General features: G+C 40.3%; 1 protein-coding gene across 4 annotated transcripts in view; it reads right to left on the bottom strand.

The window, feature by feature from the left end:
- Nucleotides 1–3,719: 3,719 nt before the first annotated feature.
- PSME4 (proteasome activator subunit 4) overlaps nucleotides 3,720–11,054 on the bottom strand; it is a 64,870-nt gene continuing 57,535 nt past the window's right edge. For 2 of the 4 annotated variants that reach the window (XM_040696990.2, XM_015283354.4), the window contains 4 exons: nucleotides 8,315–8,477; nucleotides 7,084–7,217; nucleotides 6,007–6,141; nucleotides 3,720–5,317 (listed from right to left, as the gene is read on the bottom strand). In XM_040696990.2, coding sequence (XP_040552924.1) covers nucleotides 6,007–6,141; nucleotides 7,084–7,217; nucleotides 8,315–8,477 — 432 coding nt within the window. In that variant the 3' untranslated portion in view covers nucleotides 3,720–5,317. Of the gene's footprint in view, nucleotides 5,318–6,006; nucleotides 6,142–7,083; nucleotides 7,218–8,314; nucleotides 8,478–11,054 lie in introns of those variants that run through there. The other 2 variants (NM_001006393.3, XR_006938645.1) reach the window with 2 other exon arrangements.

Below are 11,054 nucleotides of genomic sequence, written 5' to 3'. Positions count from 1 at the left end.
TCGGAAGCGCCTCCCGCCCCGCTCCCTCCGGCCGGAGCGGCGGCTGCCTGCGGGGCGCCGCGCGCACGCACGGCAGAGCCGCGGCCCCCCGGCCCTCGCGCGCGGCTCTGGCCGCTGCCCTCAGTCCGCCACGGCGGCACGGCGGCGGAGAGGGGGGCAGCCGCGCCACGGCCCCCTCGTGCTCACTGCCATCCTCGTCGGCCCCGCCGCCGTGTCACTGCTCTGCCTCTGCGGGCTGCAGCGGTCCTCGCTTAGTGCGGGACAATTGGACCTTGGTCCATCGCTGGCCTTGCGACCATTCCGTGCCCAGACCCCGAGCGAGCAGCTCGAGGCTGCGGTGTCCCTCGGTGGTGACAGCGCCAACAAAGCCCTGACAACAGGCCCAGCCCTGAGCTGCTCATCATCAGCACTTCAGGCAGCAAATCTGCCTGCCCTTCAGCATCGCTTTATGTGCAGACTGAGCGGATGAAAGCACAGGCAGGCAAGGCACAAAAGTACTGTGAAAATACAGCAGATGCAGAACTTCCACCTTACACGCTGGCACTTGTCTTACACTGTACGTTTCTACATATATAGACAAATATATGAGTGAGTCTATCATCTGAATAGCCTGCCTCTATCCCCAGCAATCCTGCGGAAGCATGGCAGTGATTTGTGGAAGCTTCAGGACAGCAACAAGAGCATTACACTGACATCTGAAAGCTTGACAGAAGTTTATTTTTCAACACATTTCCTTCTAAAACTTAATTTCTTTCAGTAAACCCGTGACTCACAGCAGCAACCAGGCTGATGAGGCCTGCATGCTAAGCACAACCCATGCTTCCCATGGCTTCAAGCCTTCCAGCTTGGCCCACTGCTTCTATTTTCACTCTTGCTTATATTTTTGTTCTTCAGTTATGTGGGTGAGCCCTCAGTCAAGATGGGGTTTTCCACGGACGAGCCAGAACGTCCCTCCTTGAGGTTTTTAATTCACCAACACCAGAGAGTGCTGAACTGTGTGATTAAACAAGGCAGGCAAGCTTCAATTATTTCAAAGTGATTAATGCTGGGGAAACCGAGATGCTTGTTCTGAGTAAGTGAAACTGATGTGCACACGATGCTCACATCCTTTGAGAGCAGGTAATCCGCTGCAAGTAGTTGGAAGTAGGACTCTGTGTAAGAACTTCTACCTTAGTTTCACACTATGCCTAATGCCTACATTAGACTTGGCTACTGCTGTGGTGTCACTTATTTTTTATTGCCCTTCAAAAAGGGCAATGAAACAATTTGCAAAACAGGAGCCCTTTAAAGAGATAAGAAAGGCTGAATCATTCCCAGTGTTACATAAGGTGGCTGAACGCTCAAACGTGGATGAACTGCTTGATTTCCCTTATTAACCAGAGGAGCAGGTGGAAGCATGCATATAGAAATCCATATAGAAATGAGGCTGCAAATGCCTAATGAGATTTTTTTTTTTTAGCAAGTCCACGTAGTTTAAAGGAGTTTGCACGACTTTGATCTTGTGTGCTTCTGAAATCACTCCATGAGACCCTCAAAAGCAGACTGAGTCAGAGCTGTAAGACTTGGACCTCACAGAAAGTATTTTAGAACTGCTTATGTGCAAAATGGCACAAGTCTGCACTTCGGAGATGCAGTGAAACGCTGTGGTCAGTGGTGTGTTCAGCTAAGTGCTCACAAAGGCTGCAGAAGGCAGCAACCACAAGAGGTCATTGGAACACAGGCTTTCACTGAGCAAGGGGATGAACTGAAGCAGAAAGATCTCCGTGGGAACATGAAACACTGTGCAGTCCCTTTCACTCAGCAAAGTGTCTCTCTGGCCTGGCCCTTTCTGATAGGCCGCCAGAGTTGGAGCAAGGGAAAAGAGCAGCAGAAGGAATCAGCCTGGGTTTTTTTTGAAGCAGCAATCGCAGATTCAACAATTTTTGCAACATCTCACACAAGGTACTGGAATACTAACTCTTATTTATAGTACTCTCACACCCCTCCTTAAACCAATTCATACACAATTTCATACACAACTCTGGATTTTGAAAATTATTGTGGCCAGCAAGGCTCTCTGCCTTTGGAGAGCCTGCCTCTGTAGGACACAGCTAATTCCCCTGAGCACTGTGCTCTAATCACAGACGATTTTGCTAGCAACCTTTGCAGGCAACCATCTGAGCCTTATTCTGTGTTGAGGGATCTCTGGACTCAAGACTGCTGTACTAAGAGTTATTCTCCTTCCTAAGGATAGGGTAGCAATGTTTCTTCGCATCAACTCATGAGATTTTCCTTCTTTTAATAGCCCAGAGGCATTTGTTGACTGGGAGAGAGAAAAAAAAAACAGCAGTGCAAACCAACTGCAGCTTGCATGTTGTTTGTGCACACTGCCACGAACACCTTAACAATAATCTGCATCTTCCACACAGTTTAATTTTCTCCTGCAATCAAACCACTGCTACTTTACAGCAGACTGAAGTTACCAGTGCCCTAGTGCCTGAAGTGCCATGTTGGGGTAATCCCCACTAAGCCTCTTCCCCAGAGCGTGGTTATCTCCACCCTGTGGAGAGCGCAGAGGTCTAAGGTGAGGCTTAAGTTAACTTTCCCCTGCTTACTGGGGACCCCAAATTGACAAAGCCTCTGCAACATGACTGTACAGAAAGTATTTGACGGGTTGATGGTTGGAACAACTACCTTAGAGGACTTCTTCAACCTTAATGGTTCTATTTTGTGACGGGGAACGGACAGGCATTGCTTTCCAGTTACTGACACAGCACCAGTGCGAATGTAAAACTAACCCTATTGTGGATTACAGACTAATTTACGCTAAAATCTTGCAGGGACAGTGATCAGCAAAACATTCTATGGATCAGCTTCCCCCCCCCAATCTTACCAGGCTATTGGGTTTTCCTCAGCATGGCAGAAAGTTGAGTCTCTGCTGCAGGATTCCAGGAATGCTGAAGCTTTGGAAGAAAGTGCAAGACTGAGCGGAGAGTACAGATGGGATGCTGGGAATGCCTAACAGAAAAACAGACAGGAGAACCTATACCTGCGTACCAAGGATAGGACTCCCAGCAGCCAGGTAAAGAAGGAAAAAGGATAATAGGATGTATACCTCAACATAACAGGATTACAAGTCCTAGTGTACCTTATCAGATATAATGTTCATCCCTTTTCCTTTTTTTAAAATCAATACACAGTTTAGCTCATTAATGACACAGCCCACCAATGGTGAGTCTTGGTGCCACCTGTGCCACCTAAAAGCATAGTTTAAGCCTCGTTCCCCTACTTGATCACTTTTTCTTTTCATCAAAATGAGCACTATTCTGTAATTTCAGTACATTTTCACACAAACAGGTGAGCTCACCATGTCTTCTATGGTACTAGTCAGTTCATCAGCCAACACGTACTTTAAACATCATCCTTCGCAGCAAAAGAGTTCCATTATTTTTATTTCTTCCACCTTCAAAGTCATTTCTCCAGTTTTAAGTGCACATCTCAAGTTGTTTGCTTGTTTTTGAAGTCTCACCAGATACCATGTGTTTTTATTTAAAAATACAAAAGCTATTTTCCCAGTAATTAGAACTCGATCTTTAATCCTTGATGATGCCATAACTCACTGCTAAGTTCCACAATAAACATACATCTCATACAAAAAGCTCAAAAGCGCAGTAAACAACTTGAAGTTATATTCTCAAAATAAGAGATTTCCACTTTAGAAACACCAAAAAATGCAGATGTTACAAACAATCCATTTATTGGGTCATAAACTACGTACACAATTGAAATAATAATTTTGGCACTACGCTATACAGTGGTTACATCTGTGTGCTGACACTCATTAAATACTGCACCAGGAACACTGCTGTGCTTTGAAGTTTGGAATGAGTCACACACTCAGCAGGTAGATCACTCGAAATGTATCAGTGCTCCTGTAGGGTTGCATGAAAGTTGAAACACACCAGCTTACGCATAATTTCAATGTACCTCATGTTCTATGAGCTTATCACATCAGAACATGTGATGTCAGCATTTAGAGATGGCCACAAATGTTCATTAAAATCTGAATGAGACGGTAATGATGAGATACAAGAAAACTGAAACAAAACCTCTGCCTCTTAGACATGAAGAGATTCTCTGTTAAAGAAAATAATTTAGAAAACTAATAATGGCATTTGATTTGATACAAAAGCCAGAACTACTACATTATTAACATCTAAGTATGAATCTTTACAAATTAATCTCACAATGGTATTATGTAAAAGGTTGCAAACTGTACAATGTTCTGTCAATGCAATGCCTCTACAATTTATACAGTCTTTTACAACTATGTAACACATATTAAACATGTTGTTAAATAGCCAATAGATAGTCTCTGAACAAAGCTGCAGGCAAAAAAAAAAAAAAAATACAGAGCTTCCACAATCTTTGAACAAGGTATGCTTGCTCAAACAGCGACAATCTTTATGAGCACACACTGTTAAAAACAGTCAGCCATTCAGTGCCTTCTCACACTGTGCATACAACTCATTCTGTAAATTCAACCATTGCTTCACAGTCCACAACTTCATACCACCATAGTTATGCAGAAACAGCCAGAGTCTTCCAATCCTTAAAAATATGCAGATAATCATGGATTTTTATTCCACACGTGGACAAGCTATCTACGAAGTCCTGGCCAGGCAGTAAGAGCTTTCACTTCCCCATTTTGTCTTGCCATAATCTATACTGCAGAGACAAGACCAGCTATTTACATGTCAACAAGATAGAAAAAGGCAATCCTGTCCTGAGGTGGATTGAATGGTACAGAGCCCTTCACCTGGTGGGCACTCAAATCCGAGTAGTGAAAAATAAACTCTGAGAAAGATAGGCTCCTGGTCTTTTATGCTGACTAGATTACAAGATGCATCAACAGAACTGGAGAGCTTCACTGAGAATATTCTGATTTGCAGCACTCTCTGGTTCTGCAGATCTTTGATGTCAGAAAACAGGTGGGAAGAAGGGTCAGAAAAAGAGGGCAAGAAATGTGCTGTGTAAGTCACTGTGTGCAGTAAAGCAGAAACAAGAGTGATATGTAATGCAGGCCAATGGCAAGGGTCTTGTAATAAACTCAGTCAGGATCTGTGAGTGCAGGGAGACTCAGGGACTCCCACAGCTACTCCTTGGGGAGGTGAAATTCTCTTGAATAGAACCAGGCCCTCACATTTGCATTTGAAAGTGGTTTTGATTAGGCATCAGGATTTCGAACACAAAGCTTGCAACAACCTTTTTTCCAATTTCTTTGAGTATCCTTTATTTTGCAGAAAGGCTCCTTCGTACCCATTTTTCCAGGAGAAGTCTGAAATAAAAATAATTCAAAACAATTATTGCTTCATGTTATCACCACAGAATAAAATGAAACTGCAATTTTAATTTCTCTCTCAATACTGTCACAAGACATCACAACACAGTGATCAATACTGTCACAAGACATCACAACACAGAGCTCAGAACCCTACAGCTTACAGAGGAAGTCTAGAAATAGATTCACTCTTCCTGGACTGGACTCTGTGTGAAGAGACCCAGTAGCCAAGCTCCTTCTGTGGAAGAGGGAATGGTTTGGTAGCAGTTGCTTCCCATCATACAACCCAGATGATAAACTGCTGGGTGACAGGCTCAGGTCCTCAGAGGCATCAGAAGAACAAAGCAACAAGCACCTTGCTCTAGTGATAAACTGCCAGGCATTTAAAACACAAGCAACTGGCAAAAAATGGTGAGAGGGAACATCTACATTCAAGACAAGTGTGTGTGTCCTACCAGAACACTAGGCTAGTAAAGGGACACAAGAAGAAAATGGACAACAGTAGTTATCCCCAAAAAATCTGATGCTGAATGGATCACTGGAGGGGCAAGGGACTTGCATCTGGCAAAAGAATTTTCCCCATGGTTTAAGGTTTACTTCCTACAATATGCTAGACTGGCAAGCTAGAGTAGATTTCATAAGACTGATGTTTTTTGACATAGGTTGACAGAAGCAATTTTACCTACCTATGCATAATAACATGGTGAAACCAAGAGGTCAGTAAGCACTAGTAGCTGGTCATCTGTGAACTGCTGTTTATGCTCCTGCCAGTTGTCGTGATGAGTCCGCCGGAAATTTGAGAGAGTTTTTTTCACAGTCATCTGCATAACAATCAATCAGTACTCATTTGTACCAGTTATACACTTAAGCTCTACGGCAAAACTCGTTTCAAAAATAGCAAAAATAACTGCTCAATAAGAAGCATTCAAGGAGCCACAAAAACAAGAACTGCTCTCAAGAACTCAGTACTTTTTTCCCAGCTCTAGTTATAGTCTGTGACCAGCGTCACAACTCCAACATTCTTATAAAATGGATTCTTTGACATTCAATTTTAGATTTGGAAAAAAAAAAAAGATTCATTTGAAGTGAAATGTTTCTTTTTTTTCCTTTTCTCCTTGAGTTTTTCAAAGCAATAGCTCATTTCAAAACACGAGAGAGTACATGAACCTAACACACAGGGTGCATAGAAAAAAGATCAGGAAAGGAATATCTTCTGTTAATAATTAAGATCATTATTAAATTACTTTAAATCCAATTAATTCAGTTTCCTGATTCAGGAAAACACATCTTAGTAAATTTGGTTAAAGTTCAGGAATTCTTCAGCAGTAAGCTCATGGTTAACATAGCAAAAGTTAAGAAAATCACATACATGGAGTAAAATTAGTAACTATTTCATTAAAAACTCGTTTCTAGACCTGCTTATGAAGTCTTGTAACAAAGTTTTAATTGTTGCTGCTCTAGTTGAACAGATTTGGAGGAGGATCTAGGAAGTATCAATTCTATCTTTGTACATATACACAAAACTGACTTTTTACATTAAAAAGAATTTCCTCACAGTTATAGCACTTGCAGCTGTTCATACTTTATTTGAAGGCAAGAACTGAAAGCACAGACTTGCCCAAGATGGAATGAACCCACAAGGCTCATCAAAAGTCCAACTCCTCTTCCCATATAGGACTACCCAAAGAACAAACCATGAGAGCACTGTCAAACATATTTCAGATGTGCTACATTACAGAGACACACAAACTAAGGGTTTCTACCTCAATAGGCTGAGGATCGTTAAGGTGGGCACTGAGGTCCATTAAGAGCTGTGGCATCCAGGTGGGTACGTCATACGGACTTGACAAAATGCAGGCGCTAAGTCCCAGCACACCAGCATGGCGCTTAACCAAGTCTGCAATCACAGAACATTCATTTACATTTCCGTTATCCAAGGCATTGCTCAGAGACAGAGGCAAACAGAGTCTTTTTTTGTTGTTTTAAAGAAACAAAAAGATATCACCAGCACTGTAACAGAACAAAGATCTCTGCAGGAAACCAGATTATTTTACAAGTCATATGTTCGATTCCACAGAAGTCCATGGATCTTCACATTGCTCTGCTTTCCTACATCTTTAATTGTTAATGGAATAACAACTGTATAATTGTTGTAATACAATCAGAATTGTATAAAAAATAACTTGTAATGGATGTACCTTTTATAAACATTTCAAAGGAACTTTTTCCCTCAAGAATCTAAGCTATTTTAGGTCATTTGCGTAAAGAATGTAAGTATCTATAGAGCCCATGAGTAATATACTGTATCTCCACTGTTCCTGTGCTAAAAGAATGTTCTCTCCAGCAACAAAACTACTTGATGACCTGGAAACCCAGTCCTGAGTTAATGGAATGTGAACAGAGACACTAAACATTTGGCCAGAAAGCAAAGTCCCCAATAAAGGGCATGATAAGAAAGAGTACTTAAGTTGGGTGAGGTATGAATTTTATTGTAGCAGCTACAGAATTTTCTTTACTGAGGAAACAGCTACCCTTCATCACCTTAACTATATAGAGTGTATACATGGGCAGTGGAGCAATCTCAAGTCTTAATTTGAGGAGAAGTATTAAGTTAATTTAACCTAGGAATATACAGTGGTTTGTGTTTTTTTGTAGCAGCAGTATTCTTATTCATAATGTAAATCAAACTCCTGAAGCACCTCAGAAGAATTAGGACTGCACTATACTACATATAGAAATGGTAGAACCAGGTATAGAAGGGACAAGTGATTGCTTACTATGGGTTACAGATGCTTAGAAATGAGAAATATTTGCATGGACAACCACCTTATGTTTCTCTAGGTCGATGTTTAATTTCTGAATACTTAACCACAGGATAAATCCAATTCTATATCTGGAGTGCTTACAGAATAAACACTTAAGGGTAGAATGAGTTGTTTATTCTTAATCTGCTCCCAAAATGCATGGTTTTAGTCTCTGAAGCCATTTTCTTACCACCAGAAGGAATTGTATCCACAACTGAACCCAGGTCTCGCTTCCGTTTTTTTGGTAACCTCATCTTGCACAGCTGTTCAAAGTGGGTCTGCATGGGACCATCCATAGTGAGAAAATTGCACTGTAAAAGACCACTTAGTGTGGTAGCAGCCATTTCTCTCACCTACAACCAGAGACAGTACATATTACTAAGCAAACACACACAGCGAGAAACAAATATTTATTACTACCACACTTCCAAGCATATCCAGGTAGGCCAAGTTACCAGTCTTTCATCAGGGAAAGCCTTAACGTTTTTATCCTGTTGTCTCATAGATCATATACTACTACTTAGCTATAAAGCTCTTTAGAAAAAGAACAAAGATAACTCTATTGCAGTACACTTGCAAGAACTACCTCTACATCTGTCAGAACATGACCTACTACTACTTGAGCTAACAATGTAATTTAACTTCATTGTCAAGAAATACCCATCACAGACTGAGTTAACGTCAGGTAGTCTGAAAATACTTTGAATGAAAACAAGATGAGCCATCCCAAATAACCTGCTATACAAATCTTTTAGTAGTCTCTGTATTAATGCTAGTTTTGCCAAGTGAAAAAAAAAACAAACGAAAAGGTATATTTTATTCAAAAGCATTCTTGCTCCCACCCCTCAAATGTATGTGAAGACATTAGAGTTGACAAAAGCAGCAGAATTTTTCCAACAGAAGGTACAAAGTATCTTTACAAAATGTCACGAGTAGAACAGAATCAACTTGAATAATGTAATAATTCTTTGAGAATTTACAGGCACTAGGTTAATAATCAACAACTAAAGTTGTTCAGTGGTTCACAGTTGACAATTCAGTTCTTTAATGCTCCAGCATTGCTTACTGGGTACCAATTCTTTTTTTTTTTGTCTTATTTCTGGAATAAAAATGGAATCACTGCTTGGACAAACATTCCTCCAACACTGAAACCCAAAGGAACAAAACCTAACGTAATTTCCACCTGCTGGCCAATCCATTCAAAATACAGACTTGCTTTTTAAACTCCCTCTACACTGCTACTGAATTACAAGTGCAGACAACTCAACCACCTGCTTTCAAGCCATCAGTATTACCAATTCACCTCATTTACTCAAATCTGACCAAAGCATAACATTTTTCAACTACAAGACAAGGATTCCCTCAAACTCACTTGCACTTTAAATGACTGCAGGCTGACAAAATCCTTCTAACATTTAGCAACTCAAAAACCCAGTCGACTTGCTGAAATACTGATAGCTGTTGCCTGATTTACTGCTGAGTACAGACTGTTACAAGCAACTGTAAACAGAACATTTGCCTGTCTGAAGTACAAACATCTACCAATGCTCTGAATCCAGTGCAGCAGATTATAATAAATTACATCCTTGAACGCAGTGTTCTGAACCTCCACAAAGCAGTAAGTATAGCTGCAAGTGCTACAATAATTAAACACATTAAGTTAACAATAAGCTCGAGACTTCATTCCATTTAAATTTCTAGGACATATTATTCAACCATGATTTCCTTTGTTAACAGCATACAGAAATATGAACTGAAAGTCTGCCAGTATTGTTTAACAGCAATTTGTGAGTCTCTTAAGAACTAGGCTATTAAATGAAACATGAAGTGCTAATGCAAGAACCAAAATAGGCAGAAGCTTGGCTGTAAAGTGAGCAAGCTCCCAAGTGAACTGTATTCATTTACATCATTATTTGCTGTATTAGAACCATTTTCATTTCTAAACTAATAATCTAAATAAAAATGAATGCTTTGTTGCAAGCAGCACCTAGAATCAAGCTTTAAAAATTGTATTTAAAAGCTAATCATGCATCACATCATCCAAACAATTTATGGACCATCATATTTGCACGATGATTCACCAAATGTAAAAGCAACAAAAGGAGTAGCAGAAGAATATTTTTTGTTAGTTGCTCAGGACTGACTGACCAAGATCTACAAAATCATGACAATATCAGAACAAAAGGTAACAGAAGCAAGACAACACTCAACAGCACAAGCAAAGTGCAGTACGTGCAGAGGACAACTTATACATGGAAATATTCCAGTTACTGTAACATTGCAGTGTCATTAGAAAAGTGCTTATCATGCCATATGCATTCTATGTATTCCATACATTGATTTATAAAAATGGAAACAAATTAAACACCTATCCACATAGATTCCTAGAGTAAATTCAAAGCTGTAGAAAAGATGCTTCCATATAAACTTGGTTATCCCTTGAAACATAACCTCAACCTGGAATACAGCCACTTTCACTCTTCCTTTACTTCTGACTGCATAAATAGAACTGCAAATCATTTCTCCTGCTCTGATATGATGATTATATTATGGTGAAATGAAAATTAGAAAATATTTAGCAGTGGTTATACTTCTATACATGATTTTTATATACTTCTAGACATGATTTTTCTGGAGTGTATATTCTTTCCCCTTGCCCAGCTAAAAGATCACATCAGGATGCTGGATGCATGGAACCTGCATTCAGATAGTCACATTGCTATCTGACATTCCAGGTGGTCCCTGCCATTTGCCAAAGTCTTTTGCAATCATTTTTACTGACAAAAACCAGGGTAAAGATACCCAACACCAGCTAAAGCTAGGGGTTCTACTGAAATGATACTCATGTTCAAAACCCAGCATCAGAGAATTCTCAGTAAACGTAGGAATGACTTTGTAAAATACTTGTCAATTATTTTCAAAAATGAACA

This window comes from Gallus gallus, chromosome 3 (assembly GCF_016699485.2).
Source record: "Gallus gallus isolate bGalGal1 chromosome 3, bGalGal1.mat.broiler.GRCg7b, whole genome shotgun sequence".
NCBI classification, from domain to species: Eukaryota; Metazoa; Chordata; class Aves; order Galliformes; family Phasianidae; genus Gallus; species Gallus gallus.
Note: the sequence above shows the minus strand (reverse complement) of the source record. Positions and strands in the feature narration are given on the sequence as shown.